At 51.4% G+C, this 24,202-nt stretch overlaps 1 protein-coding gene and 2 non-coding genes across 4 annotated transcripts in view; 2 read left to right on the top strand and 1 right to left on the bottom strand.

Annotated features, from left to right (window-relative positions):
- DEGS2 (delta 4-desaturase, sphingolipid 2) overlaps positions 1-24,202 on the top strand; it is a 70,572-nt gene that overhangs the window by 32,920 nt on the left and 13,450 nt on the right. The window contains exon 1 of one of the 2 annotated variants that reach the window (XM_067725971.1): positions 16,270-16,407. The exons of the other annotated variant lie outside the window; for it this stretch is intronic. Within the exon in view, the coding sequence (XP_067582072.1) occupies positions 16,326-16,407 (82 nt within the window). The 5' untranslated portion in view covers positions 16,270-16,325. Of the gene's footprint in view, positions 1-16,269; positions 16,408-24,202 lie in introns of those variants that run through there. 2 annotated transcript variants of the gene reach the window in all.
- TRNAG-CCC (transfer RNA glycine (anticodon CCC)) lies at positions 8,768-8,840 on the top strand. Its single transcript has one exon. It is a non-coding gene; the product is annotated as a tRNA-Gly (tRNA).
- On the bottom strand, positions 13,703-13,775 carry TRNAG-UCC (transfer RNA glycine (anticodon UCC)). Its single transcript has one exon. It is a non-coding gene; the product is annotated as a tRNA-Gly (tRNA).

Consider the following 24,202-nt stretch of genomic DNA (forward strand, 5'->3'; position numbering starts at 1 on the left):
TTCAGAAAGCCAGCACACTGAGAAGGTGGTGGACTAGACGTCCCAAAGAACCATCTTCCCTGAGCTAGAATTCAGGCTGCTTTTACACGGAAAGGGGACAGGGTAAAGTCCTGGTTTCCGCCAGCCTCTGGAGGGGATGTGTTACTTTCTTCCTTCCCGCAGCCGTTCACAGATGGGCCCGGTCAGGAGGTTTCCTATGAGCTAAACAAAAGTATTTTAGCTTAACACTCATTACCTGGGAGGCAGGGTCCCCAGAGACGGGCCATTGTGTATAATTGAGGTTTATAGGCAACATCCCTTTAGTGATTAACTTGTAATAGAATACAAAGGTTCTTCCGTACTATATAGCGACCAGTGCTGAGGGGAGAGGGTGGAAGAGAGATGAGCCTCTCGTTCAGGCTCACAGGTCTGGGACGCTCCTGGAGGAGGTGGCACTTGGCCTTGGCATGAAGGATTTGGAGAGAGATGGGGAAGGCGTGCGAGGTAAGAGATTTGGGGACACGGGGAGGGGGTGGGGGCATTGTGGGGTGCAGCTGGAGAAGCTGCTCAGACTTAGCTACGAGGGCAGAGCTGGCCTGGTCTGGGCGTACTGGGCGGGCTGGGGGCGCCAAGGTGGGAGAGAGGCAGGAGGGGTGGACCTGGCAGCCGGCTCCAGGGCTTCCTGTGCACAGCGTTGCTGAGGAGTCTGTGGCCAGGCTGACTCGTGTTCTTTTACAGGTTGTTTCTTTTCTGTCTCTTCTTGGGAGCCTTTGGCATTTTTCTTTTCATTGCAGGTATTCAGAAATTTCTCGACCGTGTTTGTAGATGGTGATGTCAGGCATTTTTGCTGTTATTGTTTCCTTTTGTGTTCATTGTTTTAAAAATTACTTTATTTATTTTTGGCTGCGTCGGGTCTTCATTGCTGTCCACAGGCTTTCTCTAGTGGCGGCGAGCGTGGGCTACTCTTCATTGCGGTGCGTGGGCTTCTCATTGTGGTGGCTTCTCTTGCTGCGGAGCGCGGGCTCTAGGCGTGCGGGCTTCAGTAGTTGTGGCACGCGGGCTCAGTAATTGTGGCTCGTGGGCTCTAGAGCACAGGCTCAGTAGTTGGGGTGCACGGGCTTAGTTGCTGCGCGGCATGTGGGATCTTGCCGGTCCAGGGCTTGAACCCATGTTCCCTGCATTGGCAGGCGGATTCTTAACCACTGCGCCACCAGGGAAGTCCCTGTGTTCTCTGTTTAATTAAATTGTAACATGTATTGGGGGCATGGGACAAACTGGGAGATGGGGATTGACATATATACACCACTATGTATAAAACAGGTAACTAATGAGAACCTGCTGTATAGCACTGGGAACTCTACTCAGTGATCTGTGACCTAAATGGGAAGGAAATCTAAAAAAGAGGGGATATATGTATACGTATAGCTGATTCACTTTGCTGTACAGCAGAAACTAACACAACGTTGTAAAGCAACTCTACTCCAATTTTTAAAAATGTAACCTATTAAATGCACACATTTTAGGAATACAGCTCCGTGAATTTTCACAATTGTCTACACCTGTGTAACCACCACCCCAGTCCGGATGCAGACCACTCACTTCCAGCCCCTGGTGGGCTCCCTTTCACCCACAAAGGAAACCACGATTCTGACCACTAACACCATTGATTAGTTTTGCCTATTCTTGAACTTCACGTAAGTGGAAACATAGTCTGCATGCTTTTGTGTATATTTTTAAAGTAAACGTCTGAAATTTTAGAACAGTTTTAGATTTACAGTTACTGGGAAGATAGTCCAGAGAGTTCTCTATACTCATGCTCATTAGTATGGTAGATTCGCTACAATTAGTGAACACGTATTGATATCAATACATTATTACCAACTAGAATCCATACATTGTTCAGATTTCCTCAGTTTTTCCCTGATGTCCTTTTTCTGTTCCAAACTTCCTTCCAGGACAGCACATTACATTCAGTTGTCAGGTCTCTTCCGGCGCCTCCTGGCCGTGACACTTGCTCAGGCTTTCCTTGTTTCTGATGGTCTCGGCAGTTTTAAGTACCGCCAGGTGTTTTGTATAATGTTCCTCAGCTGGGATTTTTCTGACTGTTTCTCGTGATTAGACTTGAGTGACGGGTTTGGGAGGAAGACCACAGAGGTGAAGTGTCCTTTCTTCATATCAAGGCCACATACTATCAACGAGATTCATCACTGTTGATGTTGCCCTGGGTCACCTGGCTGAGATGTGCTTGTCGGGTTTCTCCTCCAGGAAGTGACTCTTCCCCCTCCCCTTCCATACTGTCCTCTTCGGGGGTTTTTTGTTTTGCTTTGTTTTTTTTTCTTGGCCGTGCACAGCGTGGCTTGTTCTATCTTAGTTCCCTGACCAGGGATTGAATCCTGGCCCTCAGCAGTGAAAGCACTGAGTCCTAACCACTGGACTGCCAGGGAATTGCCTATACTGTCGTCTTCGGAAGGAAGGAAGTCATGGTGCAGCCCACACTTGAGAAGTGGGGAGTTGTCCTTGAGGGTGGGGTGTGAACCTAAATCCCTTGTAATTCTTCTGCACGGGAGGCTTGTCTCTTCTCCACCATTTAGTTATTTACTCAGTCATTTATATCAATATGGCCTCATGGATATTTGTTTAATGCTTTGGGTTATAATCCAATGCCATTTTCTTTCTTTCTTCTTTTTTTAAGATTTTTTTTGACGTGGACCATTTTTAAAGTCTTTATTGAATTTGTTACAATATTGCTTCTGTTTTATGTGTTGGTTTTTTGGCTGCGAGGCATGTGGGATCTTAGCTCCCCAATCAGGGATCGAAGCCACACCCCCTGCACTGGAAGGTGAAGTCTTAACCACTGGACCGCCAGGGAAGTCCCAGTCCTCCCTTCCTTCCTCCCTTCCTTCCTTCCATAGTTGATTTACAATGTTGTGTTAGTTTCTGGTGCACAGCAAAGTGATTCAATTTTATATATATATATATATATCCGAAATATACATATATAGATATCTCTTTATTCTTTCCAGATTCTTTTCCATAATGGTTTATTACAGGATATTGATTATAGTTCCCTGCGATAAACAGTAGAACCTTGTTGTTTATCTATTTTATATATAGTAGCTTGTATCTGCTAATCCCAAACTTCTCCCCACCTTTCCCCTTTGGTAACCATAAGTTTGTTTTCTATGTCTGTGAGTCTGTTTCTGTGTCATAAATAAGTTCATTTGTGTCATATTTTAGATTCCACATATAAGGGTTATCATATGGTATTTGTCTTTCTCTGTCTGACTTCACGTAGTATGAAAATCTCTAGGTCCATCCATGTTGCTGCAAATGGCATTATTTCATTCTTTTTTAAAAAATTTATTTAGTTTTGGCTACGTTGGGTCTTCATTGCTGTGTGCAATGAAGAATGAAGCCTGCTGTGTGCAGGCTTTCTCTGGTTGTGGCAAGCAGGGGCTACTCTTCGTTGCTGTGCGCGGGCTTCTCATTGCGGTGGCTTCTCGTTGCGGAGCACAGGCTCTAGGCGTGTGGGCTTCAGTAGTTGTGGCATGTGGGCTTAGTAGTTGTGGCTCATGGGCTCTAGAGTGCAGGCTCAGTAGTTGTGGCACACGGGCTTAGTTGCTCCGTGGCATGTGGGATCTTCCTGGACCAGGGCTTGAACCCGTGTCCCCTGCATTGGCAGGCAGATTCTTAACCACTGCTCCACCAGGGAAGTCCTATTTCATTCTTTTTTTATGGCTGAGTAATATTCCATTGTATATATGTACCACATCTTTGTCCATTCCTCTGTCGATGGACAGTTAAGTTGCTTCCATGTCCTGGCTATTGTAAACAGTGCTGGTATGCACAGTGAGGTGCATGTATCTTTTCGATTTAGAGTTTTCTCCAGATATACGCCCAGGAGTGGGATTGCAGGATCATACGGCAACTCCATTTTTAGTTTTTTAGGGAACTTCGTTACTGTTCTCCATAGTGGCTGCACCAATTTACATTCTCGCCAACAGTGTAGGAGGGCTCCCTTTTCTCCACACCCTCTCCAGCATTTGTCATTTGTAGGCTTTTTTTTTTTGCAGTACGCGGGCATCTCACTGTCGTGGCCTCTCCCGTTGCGAAGCACAGGCTCCGGACGCGCAGGCTCAGTGGCCATGGCTCACGGGCCCAGCCGCCCCGCGGCATGTGGGATCTTCCCGGACTGGGGCACGAACCCGTGTGCCCTGCATCGGCAGGCGGACTCTTAACCACTGTACCACCAGGGAAGCCCTGCAGACTTTTTAATGATGGCCATTCTGACCGGTGTGAGTTGGTACCTCATGTCGTTTTGATTTGCATTTCTCTGATGATTCAATGCTACTTTATTTTATTGCTCAAATTGTCCTAGCTTTGGCTATTGGGAACTCTTGTGGTTGGCTCCTGGGTCTCTTTGTCATGCCCCCATCACTCTGTGTGTGCGTGTGTGCGTGTGTGCGTGTGTGTTGAGCGCTTCCTTACTTTCAGCCATTACAGGATGCTCCAGGCTCATCTTGTATATTTCTAGCCCTAGTCGTACCATCTGCATTTCTCCAAGGAGCCCGGGTTCTTCACTGGAGAAGGGTATTAGAAATGAAGATCACATGTGATCATAGCTACTGGGATGTCCTTGTTTCTAGGTGCGCAGAGCTAACAAAGCAAGGCAATCTATTACTATTTCAACATGTAACCATTGTGTATATGTTAAGCTAAACATAAGTTTACGTCTCCAACCCTAATCCATTACTGCCTGGAACATGTCAGCCTCTCGCTGTTGCTTATCCTAACATCCCACTCCAACAGCAAGAAACCTGGCTCTTACCGTCTGCCACTTATTTACTTAATTGTTCAATTCCAGGATACTTGTAGAGTGGTTCTAAAATTGTTAACACATGTCCCCACAGGAAACAACTTTCTCAACTAGAGTACAGTTCTTTTGCCTTTAGTCTTGCAGTCTGTACACATTTCCAGTGTTACTTAGGTCAGCACCTTATTCCCCCAGGCCCTTCAGTGAGGTTGTTTCACCCATTTTTAAGACAATTAGATTCTTTTGTCATATTCTGCATTGCATCCTGGGATCCGTACCTCCTAAATGGCTTTTTGCATGCATTAAGATTCACTCTCTGTGATGCAAAGTTCTACGAGTTTTGACAATTGCTAATGTCTTATAGTCACTATTACACAATAATTTCACCTCCTTAAAAATTCCCCTGTGCTTTGCCTGCTACCCCCATCGATCCCTAACCCTACCCTCAGCGCTCCTGGCAACTACTGTTCTGTTTGTATTCACAATAGTTTTGCCTTTTCCAGAATATTCTATGATTGGAGTCACACAGTATTTTCAGACTGGCTTCTTTCACTTACCAGTATGCATTGAAGAGTCACCCACGTCTTTCCGCGAATTATTAGCTCATTTCTTTTTATCTCTGAATAATATTCCGTTGTATGGACGCAGCCCAGTTCCTGTCGCCCCACATCCTTGACGGTATTCGGTGGGGTCAGTGCTCTGGAGTTTAGCCATTCTAATAGGTGTGCAGTCGTATCTCATTATTGTTTAATTTGCTCGGCATGATGTTGAGCGTCTTTTCATAAGCTATTTGCTACCTGTATATCTTCTATGGTGAGGTATCTGTTCAGATCTTTTGCCCATTTGTTAATTGGGTTATTTGTTTTCTTATTGTTGACTTTTTGTAGTAGTTTGTATGTTTTGGATACAAGTCCTTTATCAGATATGTGTTTTGCAAATATTTTTTCCTCCTCTGTGACTTGTCTGTTCATTCTTTTAACAGTGTCTGTCACAGAGCAAACATTTTAAATTTTAATAAAGGGGAAACTATAATTTTTTTTCTCTTTCATGGATTGTACTATTGCTGTTGCATTTAAAAACTCATCACCAAACCCAAAGTCATGTAGATTTTTCTCCTGTTTTCTTTTATTAAAGAATGAATGAATGAATGAATTTTTTGGCTGTGTTGGGTCTTTGTTGCTGCGTGTGGGCTTTCTTTAGTTGCAGAGAGCGGGGGCCATTCTTCATTGTGGTGCACAGGCTTCTCATTGCGGTGGCTTCTTGTTGCGGAGCACGGGCTCTACAGCACAGGTTCAGTAGTTGTGGCGCACAGACTTAGTTGTTCTGCGGCATGTGGGATCTTCCCGGACCAGGGCTCAAACCGTGTCCCCTGCAGTGGCAGGCAGACTCTTAACCACTGCAGCATCAGGGAAGTCCATCCTATGTTTTCTTTTTTTTTTTTTTTTGAGGAGAGAGATGTTTATTAAATATGACTGATTCCCCCTCCCCCATCTCCAGGGGGAGAATAGTAAAACTTGATCAAATCTTTATCCTTGGTTTTCCTTGTCCTTCCTGCCAGGATTAAAAGCCATGAGTTTCTTGTCACACACCTTTCTGTACCTTCCGTGGTTGAGTCTTGGGGAGCCAGGAACGGCTGGCGAGGAGGGATGAAAATGTCGCCGTGTGGCCCGATGCCCTCGTGGGTGCATCCTTCGAAGCCTGACACAGCTGGCGTCGAACCGGCCTCACCTCCCTTTCTCCTCTTCTGGGGCCCCTGGCTGCTCCGGTTCCCTCTCTCCTCCAGTCCAGTGGAGCCAGCCATCCCAGCAGCCTTCTTCCCAGCCTTCACGCTACAGTTACAGGCGAAGTAGGCAGCAAGAGCAATGAGTGTGGGTGGGAAGGTCACAGCTCTGCCCTGCCCTGTTTCAAACGCCCTGCCCTACCCAGTGTGCCCAGGCCTAGCGAACAGCCTGGATTAAACTCTGCCCGCACCTGGGATGCTCCTATCTCACCTGCAAAGGGTGTTCATCAGCCACGGGAGCAATGTGTACTCTGCACTCCACATGCAAGCGCCCTCTATGCTCCTGGGAACAACGTGCCTCCGGCCTGGGCGACCCGCGGAGCCAAGCCTGAAGTTCCGGGTGGTGGCGCATCGTGGCACCCCCAAGGCAGCCTGAATCCAGATTCTTCAGAGGACCTCCCCGACCAATGAGTGCCAGACGCTTTACAGTCAGCTATGAGCATCCCCGGGGCCAGAATGGGACGCTTCCAGCTGCAGGAGCCGTGTAACGCTACAGAAAGCAGACCCAGCCCTCTGAGGGCAGCACGTGGCAGGGACCCGACACCCCGTTATGACCTTGCTGACTGTGGTGTGGGAGTCCCCGAAGGGAGTGGTACTCCCAGCAGGCGCCCAGCCACCAGAGCGTGATGGCCGGGCCCATCTCCACCGAGATGGCTGAGAGCTGGCGTCCCGGCACTGGGGGGCAGAGGGCATCGCTCCCGCCGCGTAATCCAAGATGCCCTTTCCGGAGGCCGGCTGCTGGGCCCCCTCCGCCCGGCCCAAGCCCTGGCTCAGCACGCGGTCACAGGAGGCCGTTTAGCGGGCCTTGGCCTAGAGGTGGAGCCCTTGGGCCAGTGGGGTGAGAGGGACCCCCAGGGCCCTCGTTTCACAGGGGCGGCCAGGGCCGGGCCCGCAGGGGGGTTAAGGGCGTTGCCGTCCCCCGAAGCTGGGCTCTCCTTCCCCCCTCCCCGTCCTCTGCCTCAGTGTTGTGGCCCAGCAGTTGCTGGCGCACCCATCTGCGAAGGCCTGGGCGAACCTGAGCGTCCTGTTTTCTTGAAGTTTTATCATTTTGCACTTCACAGTTAGGTCTGTGATCCATCTTGAGTTAATTTTTTGTGTGAGGTCAGTGTCTAGGTTCATTTGTTCTTTTGCATGTGGGCGTCCAGTGGTTCTAGAACTTTGCTGAAGAGACTCTTTTCTCCATGGAATGCCTTTGCTCTGTCGTCAAAGATCAGCTGAGCACGTTTGTGTGGGGTCTGTTTCTGGGCTTTCCGTTCTGTCCTGTGGGCCTGCGCGTCTGTTCTTTCACGTGGCCATCTTGTCTCACAGTAAGTCCTGAAATCTTTACTTTGTTATTCCTTAGTATTGTGGCTCATGGGCTTGGGATTGGTTAATTTGCGTGTGGAAAGCACACTCCCCGTGTATTCTCTCTAGGATGTGGCTAGCCCTGGGAAGTGGGCAGCCTCTTCAATGTCAGCAAGGCTTCAAGATGTCAGAGCATTCGAATTACAGAAAATAAATAGGTATGATGAACATAATTGGCCCTGTGCTGCTTTGACATAACTTTAAGGAACCCTTGTGGGGAGATGATAGAGGAGGATTTTAGAGAGTAGGCCATACGTTTCTATTGTGAGAATAGGAAGGACACAAGGGGCAAGTATTAGGGGTCCTTCTAGGCTGGTCTATACCGAAGGTTCTCATCTATATGGCATTACCCAAGAAAACAGACCTGAAATTTCCAGGGTCTCTAACAATATCTCTGTGGACTCATAGAGTGTGTTAAAAATATTAATATAAGAGATACATATGATTTGCTGCTGTTGGCTGTTTTTCTACAATATTATCTTGGTGTGTTTTGGGGGGCAGTTGCTGGGGGCATGAGGTGACCGTCGGGTAAAGTCTATGTGAGGGTGAGTGGTGGTGTGCGTAACCAAGGGGAAGGGGCAGTCATCGTGGTCCTGCTGGGAAGCTGGAGGGTGTAGTAGGGGAAGGCCCTGGGGAGTGGGTGTTCTCATGTAGAGGTGATGGCAAAGCTGTCGAAGTCCCCGTGGGTAGCCTGCAAAAGGTGTGTGTGTCCCTTTAGAGTTGAAGGCAAACTGGCAGAAAGGCTGTTGATATAGGCACTGAACAGAGCATATTAGCCAAATCTGTAAGAGCAAAATAAATACTGGTCTTGATTGGGTGGAGGGAGTGATTTTCATAATATCGGAGGGACTTCCCTGATGGTCCAGTGGCTAAGACTCTGCGCTCCCAATGCAGGGGGCCCAGGTTCGATCCCTGGTCAGGGAACTAGATCCTGCATGCATGCTGCAGTGAAGTTCCCACGTGCCGCAACGACGACCCAGCACAGCCAAATAAATAAATATTCTTTAAAAAATCGGGTATTGGGTCAGGGGCCTTAATGCATGAACCACAGCTTTACTGTAGTGAATCCACCAGGAGGAACCCTTTCTTTTTCCCAGGTTTCAGAATAGGCAAAGTTGGGTCGTTAAATGGAAGCAGTGGGGATATTCACCCTTTGTTAATTAGGTTTTATATAAAAGTTTTACTCCCTGACGGCCCTGTTTTAACTTACGTTGGGTCATATTAACTATTTTAATTGGGGGTCTGTGGGGTCCCATTTTATCAGGTCAATTTGTAGATGCCAAAGACTTTAATTTTATTATTCATAGCGTTAGAGCGTCTTTGCTCAATATGAGATATTTTAGGGCAAAAGTACTATGACTATGGGAAATTTAGGCAAGGCTACTATTAAAGTGAAGTGTTATCTATTTCCTCTCTACTTTATATTCAGTTTCTTCCCTAAGATTATAGGGGCCACAGTGTTCAAATTTGGTGGGATCCCCAGGTATGACAATCATTTGAGCCCCAGTATTGATTAAGCCCCATGAAGTTTTGTCAGTGGGTGACGTCAGCAAATACTAAAGCTAATTTAGAACCTATGTTATAGAAGCACAAAAGCCAACTGGTGCTTTTTAATTTTTTTTGTTATATAAATTCTGTGGTATTTTTGTTATGTATAGTTATGTATTGATATATATATAGGTTATTGTATAAATTGTTAGTGTCTAAATTTTGGATCTCCAGTTGGGTCAAACTATGGACCTTTAATTTATGTATATATGTAAAATTTATTATATATTTTATAAATATATTTAAAATATTTAAAAATACATACTATATGTAAAATTTATTTGTTATATATTTTATAAATATATTTATATATTTATAAGATATGTAATTTATTTATTCACCTTTTGCTTTCTCCCCCTGTATCTAGGGTTTTCTTTATTCTTCCTTTTTTTCTCTTTTCCCCCACCCCTGCTTTTTTTCTTTTTCTTTTCTTTTCTTTCTTTTTTTTTTTTTTCTTTTCTTTTCTGTTTGAGGCGTTTAGCTGCTTGATTCTGTGGTTTTTAGTTTCTGTCTTGGGCCGATAAGCAAAAAAGGGGCAGGGACAAGGGGCCCAGTTGTCAGCCTCTAGGTAGCAGCCACTACCTGGGACGCGTCTTTTGCCCCCCACCCCACCCCACCCCGCCCCAGGTCTCCACCAGTGTGGTGCCTCCTATTCCTCTGGGTGGAGGGAAAATGGGACTGCAGCAAGGCAAACAACACAACGACGATGGCCCTTCCCCCAGGACCTGCAGGGTGCCACAGTCCCTGGGGTGGGCGCCCTGGCAGTGTGGCTCTGAAGAGCACGACTCTGCCCCACGGGCCGGGCTGAAAGGCAGGGCACCTTTCACGGCAGCTCTTTTTGTGCACACGTATCGGTGCTGCCCGGTCAGGCCCGGCCACAGCATTTAGCGGGAAGTCACACCTCCTTCCCTTCGGAGGGGCCTTTGTAAACTTAGCTGGTCAACCAAGAAAAAGGGGGACCCTGGGAACGTCCTCCTGGAACCTCGGCAAGTAATGGCTCAGACCAGAACTCCAGGAATTGTGGCCACGTCCGCCAGTCCCCAGCGGCAGTGGCACCAAGCACAAGTGTTGCCAGCAGGTGGCGCCACCCTCCCAGGCTACCACTGCCACCTGGTGGGACCAGTTAGTATGCCAAGAGCATATCCTTTTAGTCTGAGGCCAAAACACCCTGCTCGCTGCACCAATTGTTTTAAAATGTAGGTTTTATTATTATTCAGGTATGGTGAGGCCAAGAGATCAGGAGGCCACTGCCCTGGACAAGACAGTTTGTCCTGCATGGTTCCCAAGAGCAGAGGCAGTGCCACCAGGGTCATACGGGGAAGCACCAGGGTCAGGAGCCCAGGGTGTGAGGGGGAAGCAGGGCAGGAGCCTTTATTGTGGTTTCCATGAAGGATGAGGTAGGGTCAACAGGCTTAGCATTGGTTAGTTTGAATAATTTTATTCAGGTTGTCTGTCGAGTTGTCTGGTACCTGGCCCTGGGGTGATTTGGGCAGGGGAATACTGGCCCTGCGTACAGAGCAGGTAGGTCAGGTGGTGGGCTGGAGATAGGTCTGAGTTTGCTTATGGAAGGCACACTCCCCGGCCAAGCATTTACATCTCTAGGAACTGGCCAGCCCTGGAGGGCAGTCTCTTCAGGGTCAGCAATGCCCCAAGATGTCAAAGCATTAGAAATACAGTAAATTTAAAAAGCTCAGATGATACACCACGTCGGTGTAGGTTTTGGTGCCACGGTTTGATTGCGGCACACCTTTAAGCAGGTGGATTTGCCATGAGACGTCTGTCCATTCTCCTGTGGTTGGAGGTTGGTGTTGTCTCCAGGACAGGGCTCCTACCAGTAAAGCTGTTATGAACATCCCTGCACGTGTCTTTGGCGAACGTCTATTTTCATTTCTCTGCAAGATGCGCCCTGCTGTGAAAGTCCTGCATCATGAGGTGGGTGGATGTGGAGCTTCGCAGATTTTGCTGCAGAGTTTTTCAAACTGGCTGAACCAAGTTTTCATCTTGACAACACACTTTTCAGTCTGAAGACTCGTGTCTTTCCTTTGTTCTGGGGAAATCCTCAGTTATTACTTGTTTGATGTGACTCATTCATTCTTTTTTTTTTTTAATTATTTATTTATTTTAGGCTGCGCTGGGTCTTTGTTGCTGCGTGTGGGCTTTCTCTAGTTGCGTTGAGCAGGGGCTGTTGTTTTTTGCAGCGAGTGGGCTTCTCATTGCGGTGGCTTCTCTTGTTGTGGAGCATGGGCTCTAGGTGCACGGGCTTCAGTAGTTGTGGCTCGCGGGCTCTACGGCGCAGGCCCAGTAGTTGTGGTGCATGGGCTTAGTTGCTCCACGGCATGTGAGATCTTCCCAGACCAGGACTCGAACCCATGTTCCCTGCATTGGCAGATGGATTCTTAACCACCGCGCCACCAGGGAAGTCCCTCCTTTTTTTTTTTTTGGTAGGCTTTTAAAATTTTTTAATTAATTTGGTTGCACCGGGTCTTAGTTGTAGCAGGCAGGCTCCTTAGTTGCAGCACATGGGCTCCTTAGTTGCGGCATGCAAACTCTTAGTTGTGGCATGCATGTGGGATCTAGTTCCCTGACCAGGGATCGAACCAGGGTCCCCTGCATTGGGAGCATGTAGTCTTAACCACTGTGCCACTAGGGAAGTCCCCATTCATTCTTTCATTTAGCAAATTGTTATTAAGGTCATCTCCTGTGCCAGGAACTCTTCTGGGCATTAGGGATGCAAGGGGTGAACCCAAGGGAACAAGACACTGGAGAGGAGGGAGCAGACAGTAAGCAAATAAATAAGTACATGATGTAACAATTTATTTAAGGTTGGCAGAATCATACGTGCATATAATCAAATTATAATTCCAGTGGGAGATGGCTTCTTTGAAGAAAACAAGGCAGGGGAGGGGTAAATGTCACCTCTCCTTCATTCTCTCTCCTAGAAATCTCATTAAAAGGATGTTGGGGTTCTGTTCCTGTCCCCCAGCTCTCATTTCTTTTTTTTTTTTGATTAATTAGTTTATTTTGGCTGTGTTGGGTCTTCATTGCTGCGTGTGGGCTTTTCTCTAGTTGCGGTTAGTGGGGGCTACTCTTTGTTGCGGTGCACAGGCTTCTCATTGTGGTGGCTTCTCTTGTGGAGCATGGGCTCTAGGCGTGTGGGCTTCAGGAGTTGTGGCATGCAGGCTCAGTAGTTGTGGCACACGGGCTTAGTTGCTCCGTGGCATGTGGGATTTTCCCGGACCAGGGCTCAAACCCATGTCCCCTGCATTGGCAGGCGGATTCTTAACCACTGCGCCACCAGGGAAGTCCCTCTCATTTCAGTAGAGGTTTTTTTTCTCCTGTGGCTGCCCCATGTGGCAAGTGGGATCTCAGTTCCCCAACCAGGGATTGAACCTGTGCCCCCTGCGGTGGAAGTGAGGATTCTTAACCACTGGACCCCCAGGGAAGTTCTGAGGGTTTTTCTTTTTTAAAAGAACAATACATACCTGCCCATCTCTGGTGTGTTTGTTTATTTTAATAGGTTGGAATAGCCCTTTATGTCTCCTGGGAGACGTTACTCTCATTCCTCAGTCCAGTTCTGTTTTCTCCAGTGGCTCTGTTTTCCCAGGTGTGAAGTTCTTCCCATTCTTGGGGTGGTTGCCCTTTTTCATGGAGTGATTTCTCTCTGTCGTCGGCTGGCTCTGGGTCACGGGCTGTTAGACTCAGCTGGCTTTGGGGAGGGCTGGGAGGTGCTGTGTGGAATGCATTCTGGCCTGTTTTCTGCAAACACGGGGCAGGAGAGGACTTTCTGCTGGGACAGCAAACACTATAGTCAAAACTTCTGGGCATAGGTGCTTCCTGCTTCTCACAGGCAGCTGAAGACACCAGAGCACCCTGACCAAGAGCCTCCGATCAGGGTCCCTCCTGGGGTTCAGTGAACCCTGCCTACTGGGGCTGGTACCCAGCTTAGGGGAAGTGGGGGAGTGGAGGGTGTGCAGGAGTCATGGAAGAGTGGCTGGCCTTGGGTTCCTCTCAGTTTCCATCCACAAAAGTCCCTGTTTTCCAATATTGTTAAGAATTTAACAACAACTACTACATATATATATATATATACACACACACACACACACACACACATATATATGTATCTGTATATATATATGTATGTATCTATGAATGTATGTATCTGTACATATGTACATTTTATACACTTCATTTTATTTTTATTTTTTGGCTGCACCCTCTGACATGCAGGATCTTAGTTCCCCGAGCAGGGATCGAACCTGTGCCCCCTGCAGTGGAAGTGCAGAGTCTTAACCACTGGACCACCAGGGAAGTCCATACACTTCACTTTTATTTATTTATTTATTTAAATTTAAAAGAAATATTTATTTATTTATTTATTCATGGCTGTGTTGGGTCTTTGTCGCTGAGCACGGGCTTTCTCTAGTTGCAGTGAGCAGGGGCTACTCTTCGTTGTGGTGCACGGGCTTCTCATTGCAGTGGCTTTTGTTGCAGAGCACGGGCTCTAGGTGCGCGGGCTTCAGTAGCTGTGGCACGTGGGCTCAGTAGCTGTGGCTCGCAGGCTCTAGAGCACAGGCTCAGTAGTGTGGCGTACAGGCTTAGTTGCTCCGCAGCATGTGGGATCTTCCCGGACCAGGGCTCAAACACCGTATCCCCTGCATCGGCAGGCAGATTCCTAACCACTGCGCCACCAGGAGAGCCCCGCTTCATTTTTAAAATAAACTTTAACATCTGGTTTAGATTTACAGAAAAACTGTGAAGATAGTATTGATGGTTCCATTGCTTCCACACCCAATTCTCTTTATTTTACTCTCTTAAAATATAGGGACATATTATAATCTAATATACAAGGAATTAACCAACTATTCATACATTATTATTAACTAAAGCCTATACTTTATTCAGATTCCCTTAGTTTTTACCTACTGCCCATTTTCTGGCCCAGGATCCCACCCAGGACACCACATTACAAATGAATATGCGGTTTCTTTCATTTCTAGGACCGGGGACCTGGTGGGGAGGCTAGCCCATGTGCTCTGAGTGGCTTCATCGTCGTGAAGCCGAGTCTCTGTGGTCCAAGCCGACCGCATGGAATTTGGGATTACTTGGCCATGGCAGCCGACTGGAAGTCATGGACTTTTATTCCACTCTCGGGTCTCTCTCCAGTCTGTCCTTTGACTTGTCCCCTCTTTGGCCTCAATTTTCTCATCTGTAAAATGAAGCCATTGGACTAGTTTCACCTGGACAGACTGAGTCCTGGGGTCGATCTCTGAGTGGTTTGCTGATCTCCATCCTGGGCAGAGGGAGCTGGCAGGCATGGTGGTGCCCCAGAGGGCGGAGCTGGGACCCAGATCTCACTGGTTGTAACACGGGGCCGACACTCTGACTTTGGGCTTTTAAAGTCAAAGATCAGGGGCCTGTCCCATCTCTTCTGCTTATTCTGAGGCCCCCTTCATCTCTGAGCCTCAGTTTACCCATATGTAAAGTGGCAGCCGCTGGGACGGCTGGGACTTCTGAGGGTCCCTCTGGCTGTGAATAGAGCAGGTTGCCCTGGGGAGTACTGAGTTCTCCATTCCTGGAGGTGTGCAAGCCAGGTAGGTGACACTGTTGGGTGGTGCGAGGGGTGGTGGCAACCCTAGGCTCTAAGTGTCTCTCTGTTGGACAGGGAATCCAGCCTCTCTGTTGGCCCATTTTCCTATCCTTGACTCAGGGGCAGGTGGCTGGCTGCCACCAGATGCCCACACCCAGTTGCCTTCCTTCCCATCTCATGCCAGGACTGCCTTCGGCCCTGGCCCACAGACTTGCGGGAGACTGGAGGGAGGCTCACCATTATTACCTGCCCACCTTGTGGTACCTCTGGCTGCCAGGCCAGTCTGCTACCTAGGCAGCTCCTACAGGCTGGGCTCCAGGTACACGAGGTACACCATACAAAGCTCCAAAGAAGCAAGAGGAGGCTGGGAGGAATCCCTGAGAAGAGAAGTGAGGGGCCCTGTGTCCCTACTCCCCACAAACCAGACTCTCCATTCTGACAATTTTTGGATTCTTCAAGTCCCAGCCTTTGCAGCTTCTGTTCCCTCTACCACCAATGCCCTTGCCCTTCTTTAGCTGTTGAACTCCTACTCATCCTTTGAAGCCTAATACAAAAGACCCCTCTACTGAACCTTAGCTGTCCCAGGACCTACAGGTGTCGTAGCACGTATCATCCTGTGTCATTAATAGGCCTCTTCCATGCCTGTGTCCCTGTCGCTCGATTCCCCTGAAGGCAGGGGTGGGGCTGACTCACTCCCTCCAACCTGCGGACACCTCATTGTCCTCTGCCTTATTGTATGAAAGGAGTGGGTAGGGGAAGGGAGAATCGCTGTGGCGAACCTTTCCCGAGCCCCTTCTCTTTACCAGCACTGTCGCATCCATTTAATCTCTACCCTCCAACCCCTGCCCCGTGCCAGGTGGGCGCTTTCACCGATGGGTCTGTAGGGGCAGGGGTGGCAGGAGCGCGAGTGGCCCTGGGCCGCGGAGAGAACTGGTGCTCAGCCGCGGGGGGGGCGGGCCTCAGTGAAACCGAGGGAACGGGGCGTCGCCACACAACGTGGGGTCCGGGGACTCTGCACGGGTTGCGTCCTAACAGTCTCATTTTCCAACCGAGGTAACTGAGGCTCCGAGAGCCCCGGAGACCCGCCTCTGCCCCGACACAAGACCGCGCCCAGGTCTGGTGGCAGAGGCGCTCGAGGCCCCGCCCCCGGAGGCCCCGCCCCCGGAGGCCCCGCCCCCGGAGGCCCCGCCCCGAGCCCGAACTGGTCCTCGCGCAGAGCAGGGAGACAGGTGGAGGGGAGCCCAGCCCTGAGCCGCGCTCCCGGCGCCACCATGGGCAACAGCGCGGGCCGCAGCGACTTCGAGTGGGTCTACACGGACCAGCCTCACACGCAGCGGCGCAAGGAGATGCTCGGTGAGCTCGGGCCCCAGGTGGGGACAGCCCTGGGGCCGTCTGGTGTCCCGGGACAGCCCGAGCCCAGGGGTCGCTCCTGAGGCCCGGATGCCCAGCAGGCCCTCCCCTACCTCTGCTCCAGACAGGGTAGGAGCGCCACTCCTCCTCCCTCAGCGCCCCCGGCTCGGGGTTCCTGAGGGTCCCCAGCTCCGGCCTGGAGCTCCCCTCGCGTCTCTGCCTCTGTCCTGGGATCTAAGACACGCGCTCCGCGCGTCAGGGGAGCGCGTTTCAGCTGCTCCATCCTGGCTGTGGGACGCGAGCCACTCCCAGGGCCGGGACCAGGGCTCGAGCTCTGGGGAGAGGTCGCAGCGCAGAGGTCGGCCCCAGGGACTGTCTTTGTACGGGATGCACCGCCCCCGCCTTCGAAGGCAGCTCCGCAGCCACCTGTCCTCCGCCGCAATCCGGGCTCCTATGTGCGCTGAGCGCCGGGGTCCCGGCGGCCCAGCCGGAGGAGTCACCAAGCCCACCCCCAATCCCGGAGTTTAGGGCAGAATGAGCGCCTCGAAGGAAGCAAACGCTGAACCAGAGAGACAAGTTTTTAAAAAACAGACTGTACCAGAGAGTCTGTCCTTTTATTTTATAGCCTAATACACGGTGGCCCCCCTCTCTGTCGTTCAGTGTCCCGGGAGGTCATTTTTACCTACGTGGTCGCCCATCCTTTGGATTCACCCATCCTGATGGGCTCCATCCGTCTCTCAGGAAGACCCAGGATGTACAGTCCTTTACCCGCAATTAAAGGGCTCGCACCTCCAGAACAGCTTTTACTAGGTGCCGCCAAACGGCCTTTGCAGTGCCCGGCCAGCTTGCAGCAGGGTGAACGCGCTCCCCTGCCCCAGAGTCCGTCGCCATTTCACCACACCCTCGCCTACACCTGGGCTTGGCAAACGTTTTTACTCTTTACCAAGCAGATTGACAAAACAATACTATTTCATTGTGGGTTAAAATTTTAATTTGATGATTGGTTTCAACGTTTAATTGGCCATTTAACTTTTTTTTTCTCTTGGTTTGGTCTTTTGCTTGTTGGTGTTAGAGCTCTCTTTGTACAGAGGCTTTTAACCCTTTGTCTTACACGTTGCAAATCTATTCCCCTTTATAGTCACAAAAGCTTTTTTTTTTTTAAATGCATTTGAATAGGTTGGCTTTTTTCTCTTTAGAATTTTCCCTTTGGTGTCTTCCTGCCCCACCCCAAGACTAGGGAAATATCTGTCCTGTTACCTTTCAGACACCGGATGCACTGAGTGGTTAGTGTATGACCGTGCCCTGCTGTTGCTGGGGGTTCAGGGCCTAGAGACCCCTGGGTGGGTCTGTAACGTCTGTGGTTTTCTCCTGTGAGGTGAGCAGTAACCCAGCACTATTTACGCCTGCGAACTTCCTGCAGGTGGCTCAGAGAGCACTTGGTGATCATCTGGTCCTCCCTCCCCCACGGAGCACAGGCATCGTGGCTACTGTCTCTCAGCAGTTTCAAGGCAGGGCTGTGTTTCCTTCCCCTCCCCTGGCTGTCCCCCACCTCCCCCTTACAGGACTCACTGGGCACCTGACCCCAGGTGGAGAAGGCTGTGGGAGGGATGTATCCTGGCCCACAGAGCTGCCTGGAGGGATCCAGACACTCTGGGTTGCAGACTGACTTTCCCAATCTGCATAATGGGCACCATCATCCTTTCTGGAGGAGTGGGTATGAGGATAAAAGGAGAGCTTGGGTGAGAAGGTGCTCACTGTGGTACCCAGCACGCCAGGACATGGGGAATGATCTGTCTCTCAAGATGGAAGCCACGGACCCTGGAACCAATCCAGGAAGCATCCTGGACAGGGTGGCTGGGAAGCCTGGAAGACTTGGAGGAGAGGGAGGTGACTTGGGCCAGGCTGGGGACAGCACAGGTTCTCAAGGGCTGACTCTCCAGGGAGCTTTGCAAATTCCCTCTGTGCAGCGTGTGCTGTGGATTCCTCCCCGCGCGTCCGGTTTTGAGCTAACGAACTTGGAATGTGCCATCCCCCTCCCTCTCAGGCATTTGCGCACGCGGTTCCTCCGCCTGGGGGACCTTCCTTGCTACTCTGCCCCACTCGCTCAGTTCTCCCTCCTGTAGGAATTACCCCCACCACCACCGAGCCCGGGCCAGAGGAGGGTGCGGGGGGATTCCCCTCCACTGCTCCAGCCCATCGGGTCCTTATCTCTCTGGGGCACGTTATGTGGCTCTAGACCTTGGCTGTGAGCTGATCTCCTGGCAAGGACAACACCCACTCATTAGTCATGTGACCCTGGGCAAGTCGATAAGCAGATGAGGAAACTGAGGTTTGATTGAGTTAAAAGGGGTGAATTGTAGCACTTTCTTTATGGAGTTGTTGTGCAGATTTTTTTTTAAATATCATTTTTATTTATTTAAAAAAATGTATTTATTTATTTGGTTGCGACAGGTCTTAGTTGTGGCTGGTTGGCTCCTTAGCTGTGGCATGCAAACTCTTAGCTGTGGCATGCATGTGGGATCTAGTTCCCCAACCAGGGATGGAAGCTGGGCCCCCTGCGCTTGGAGCGCAGAGTCTTAAACACTGTGCCACCACGGAAGTCCCTGTTGTGCAGATTAAATGAGGTGGTGTTCATGCTCAGCCCAGCACTCAACAAAACTTTAGCTGCGATGATAATTATTACCTCTTGCAGAAAGGCCCATGTCTTCCCCAAGGACAGGGAATGCCTTTCCATCTCTGTTTTCCTGAAGCTTGTGCTGTTCCCAGCCTGAGGGAAATCCTATGTGTAACTGTCAGCCTCTCTTTACAGAGGAGACCCCAGAGTGGGGCTCAGAGAGCGGAAGTGACTTGCCTAGGGCCACACAGCTCAGTGGCCACAGAGGCCAAGTTGGTGTTCAGGCAGGGATGTGCTCCAGTCCCAGCCAGCTGGCCGCTGTGGCCCACACCAAGCTCCTTGGGGGGCCACTGGATGCTCAAGGATCCTAATCTTGAGGTCAGAACCCAGGAAGGCCTCGCATAGAGCTGGTTGCCGTGCTCTTCGCGCAGGACCAAAGTCCGTCTCCAGATCCCGCCTGGAAGGGGGGCGTGCCTTGCAGGCCAGGGCTGAGGCTCCCTGTGCTGTGAGGGCAGGAACGGAGCCGGCGAGACTCTGGTCACATTGGAGACCAGAGTCCAAGCCAGGTGTGCCCAGCGGAATAAGAAGCAGGGTTTGAATTTGTCTTTTCAAAAACAAATAGCTTTGTGAGTTTTTGTTTTTTGTGTTTTACCATGTATGTGCATTTGTGGAGGCTCTTCACCCAACCACAGAGATGCTGGAGCCAGGGGTGGAGGGCCGGCCGGCCACACGGCCATTCTCTCCCGCCCCTGTCCTTGCTGCCGTCAGCCTTCTCCTCGTCCTCCAGGCGGGCTGCAGCCTGTGTCCACCCGGCTCTGAGAGTCCCACAGAAGAGAGAGAGGTGCCTCTCTCCCCTTCTGCCCTGAGTAGCCCGTCCTCCCCTTGAGCCAGCTCATCTCTGGCCAGAGCTGTGAGTCCTCTGATTGGCCAGTGGGCGGGGGGCTGTGATGGGCAAACCGCACAGTATCACATTGTGACGTCAGAGAGTTGCAGCTCTCTGAGAAAGGGGTGCTGTGATCCTAAGTTGGGTGGGGAGGGAGGGGTGCTGGGTGCATGGGCACACAGCACAGACAATAGGTGATCCCTGGGACCCTATTTTTTTAAAAATATTTATTTATCTGGGTCTCAGTTGCGGCATGTGGGACCTAGCACCCTGACTGGGGATTGAACCCAGGCCCCTGAATTGGAAGCATGGCGTCTTACCCACTGGACCACCAGGGAGTCCCTCTAGGACCCTATCTGAGCTGACTGTGTCCTCCCTGGCTTGAGTCCTCCGAGGGCTTCCCTTCCTAGAATCTCATCTCTGCTCTGCGTACTGGCACCCCCATGCTCTGGCCCCTGCCCTTTCTCCTTACTGTCTGCTCTCTAGCCACTTGGTGGAATATACCCGCCATCTGCCCATTTCCTACTTCATGGCTTTTGCAAATGCTGTTTCCTCTGCTTGAATTCTTTTTCCCTACTCTTCGTCTACGGAACTCCTAGGCATCCTTCAGGTCTCAGCCTAAATGTCCCTTTCTCAGAAACACTGTCTAACAGTGCGTGCCCTCACACGCCGTATGCTGGGAAATGTTAAATAATCAACTGAATCTCTGGAGGGAACAAAAGACCCTGATTCGCAAATTGGCATTTGCCAATTTTTGTAGCTATTTCCATCATGGCCAATTTCAAACTACCAACGTGCATCGCTGCCCACTGAGTTGGGGAGAGGGCGGTATATTTGGGCACTGGACAGCGGCAGGCATAGGCTGGTTGCCCACACCACAGTCTACGCCCGTCTCTGCCGCCCAGCTATTCCTTCCCTATCCTTCCGTAGGGTGCTGTGCACTGTTACCTTGTGACCTTTGCTCCCATCTGTAATTCTACATTGATTTGTGGGGTGATAGCTTTGTCTGACTCTCCCACTCAACTCTGAGCTTCCCAAGGGCAGGGCCGGGCCCACCTCCACCAGTGCCCTTCCCAGCGAGGCTGAGGGAGGCAGTAGGCACCTACCAAAGCTTGAGCATCTCTAGTCCAACCTGCCACGACCGTCGCAGGGTTTCCCTCCATCCAGAGGTGCCAGGGACCTGTCAGCCACAGCTCAGAGCACGCAGTTTAATCCTTGCCAGCTGGAGAGCAGGGAGACATCCCGTTTTTTTTCCCCTCTAATCTCTCTCTCTCTCTCTATTTATTTATTTGGTTTGCTGGGTCTTAGCTGGCATGCAGGATCTTTAGTTGCCGCACACTGGATCTTTTTAGTTGCGGACACGTTGGCTCTTTAGTTGTGGCATGTGAACTCTTAGTTGCGGCCTCTGGGATCTAGTTCCCTGACCGGGGATTGAACGTCGGCCCCCTGCATTGGGAGCGCAGAGTCCCAGGCACTGGACCACCAGGAAGGTCCTGAGACATCCCGTTTTAATTGGCATTTCTGAGCTGATTAGTGAGGCTGAGTGTTTCTTCCATGATTTCACTGTCTTTCTCCTTATGTGAATTTTCGACTCATGTCCTTTTTCTATCTGAGGAGCCCTTTTCCTGGATCCGTAGGAGTCTTTTCCACATGACTCGTGGTGGCCCTGCTTTTGCCACATGTAACAAGAATCTTCCCATGTCTGTCCCTTGTCTTTTCACTTGGAACTTTTATTTTTTGAGGCAGGGTGCACACTGCACATCATGTGGAAACTTAGTTCCCTGACCAGGGATTGAACCTGCACCCCTGCATTGGAAGCGTGGAGTCTTAACCACTGGACCACCAGGGAAGTCCTAACATTTTTTTCATTCGTTTCGTTTCTCCCCCCGACTCCTTTTTTTTTTTTTTTGGCCTTACAGACATTTGCATTTTTTTTAATGCAGAGCAGGACCCTGGGAAGTTAGGCCCCTTGCCCAAAGGTCACCCAGCCTGGTCAGGGTTAGGACAGGGCTGTAACTTGGTAACTCCGGCCTGCGCCTCTGTTCCACCCTCTTCTCCACGCGGGACCTGAAGAGAGCCTGTCCCCCCTCCTGTCCTCCCTGGCACGTGACCCACGGGCAGTCACCAGCTCACGTGGCCCCTTCCTCTCCTTCTTTCCGCCTCTGTACTGATGTGTGTGCTGTGCCTTCACCTGGCCTGCTTCTAGTCCACATTCTTTCATTCGTACCAGCTTTTATGAAGTGATTTACATGCCATAAAAGTCACTCATTTTAAAGGCGCAGTCCAGTGATTTTTTTAGTGAAGTTACACAGTCTAGTTTTAGAGCCTTCCCCTCACCCCAGGTCCCTAGGACCGCTTGCAGTCACTCGGCAGCCCACCCTGTATCCTTAGACCCACTCCTCGTCCCTCGAGTTTCGGCTCGAGTGTCACGGGACTCAGTCTGTGTGTTCTAAGCACGTCCTAGTCGGGACACACCACTGTGCCCCGCACGTGTGCCTCCCACCCCCGCTGAGCCTGCGAGCCCCTCCCGCCTCTGGGGCCTGGGGCCGGCTCAGCCCAGACCTTCGGCAAATATTTGTCCGGAATCAAGAGCAGGTTTGGCGGGAGGTGGCTCAGTGATTCCTGAAGGCACTTTGGGCCGCTTCCCCGGTTCCCCCAGAGCACCGCCCACACTGACCAACCAGGCTTAGGCTTGCCTTTGGGCTCCCAAACCGGAAAGGAGGGGGCGAGATGGGGCAGAACAAGGCGGCTTAGGAAGCACTGGGGCCAGAGGTGCAGGGGAGCCGTTTAGGAAGGAGGGGATGAAGAGGGCTTGGGTGCCTTTGCTGGAGATGCTGTCAGAGGACAGGTGCTCAGCCGCTGGGGGGAGAGGGAGGGTGCTCCGCACGGGGTGGCTTGTGGCGGGACAGGGTCAGACAGGCGCTGGAGGCAGGTGGGCACAGCGAGCTGACCGACACGATGGAATGTTCAGGCTGGAGAGCGCTTGGTGGTGAAAGGCGGTGACAAGGCCCCCCTGGAGCCAGCGGGACTGTCCTGCGATGTCACTTGACCTCCCTGGGGAAGCAGTCACGGTATCTAGCCCTAGATGGTGCCCGGCCCGGGTGCGTGGAGGATCCAGAGTGGGGAGAAGCCCCATGTGCTCCTGGGAGCCCTGGAGGAGGCCAATGAGAAGGGACCTTATCGCCGCCGGTTAGCAGGGGCTGCGTGGGGACGCTCGCTCCCTGCGGAGGGCGAGGGCCCGGCAGCCCCCCCTCCCGGGCTGCCTGTTTCTGCCGTTTCCTCCCCACCACGCCTGGCGCGGCAGGATTTGTCAGGAATCTTCTGGGAATAACCAGGTGTCCACAGGGAGACTGTTCTGTGGGGTCAGCGTAGGGCAGGGGGGTCAGGCTGCTTCCCTTCAGGCAGGCTCCTCTGCTGAGCCCTCTGGGTCCTCAGGAACAAGTCCGCCACGCATGTAAATATATGTGATGCACGGGAATGTTCACAGCTGCTGGAGCCAAGCTCCCCGACACCTCGGGGCCTGCGGCCTCCTCTCCGTTGTCCCCCCGAGGCCCATGTGCCCTGGGGAAGGCCCCACCTCCAGGCCCTCACAGCCCAGAGCTGTCAGAGTGGGTGCCTTAGGGACGGAGAGTGAGGAAGCTGGCCCAGAGAGGGACAGGGGCTGGCCCAAGGGCACGCAGCAGTTGGACTGAGCCAGGCTGCAGTGAGGCTCTCTTGAACTGGACCCAGGATTTTCTCTGGGCGCCCTGCCCTGACGATGTAGCCCAGCTCCAGGAAACAGCTCCTCTCGGGGCTGAGGAATCCCTGTGGACTCTGGAGGAGCCAGTGGAGAATCAGGTCGTTTCTCCGTGTGGTGGGAGCTCTGCATGCTCGTCTCTAAGACGGGGGGGACGGTCCCCTCCCGGGCAGGGTGGCGAGGGCTGCATGAGGAAGTGCGTGTCAGACGCCGGGCACGTTTCACCTGCTGAGCACCACGTCCACACCCGGGATCCGGCCACGTCCACGGGCCTGAAGGCGGGGGGTCCTGAGGTCAAGTCTTGGCTCTGTCGGCCTCGCCCTGCCTTGTCAGACCCTTCCCTGGGCCTCCGCCCCTCCTTTCTGTGTCATGCCTGGACAGTGTGGCTTCTAGCAATGGTTGTTTTCGTGGGCAGCTTGCCTTGGGCCCCGCCCAGGCTGCTGCTGGAAGGCCATTTGCATGGGTCTGTTTGTCTCTGGTTCCATGTGGCTGTCCATGCGGGCTCCAGGCTGCCCCACTGGAGCAGAGAGCCCTTGAGGCGTGAGTGTCCTAACCCAGCTTCTCT

This window comes from Pseudorca crassidens, chromosome 1, assembly GCF_039906515.1.
Source record: "Pseudorca crassidens isolate mPseCra1 chromosome 1, mPseCra1.hap1, whole genome shotgun sequence".
NCBI classification, from domain to species: Eukaryota; Metazoa; Chordata; class Mammalia; order Artiodactyla; family Delphinidae; genus Pseudorca; species Pseudorca crassidens.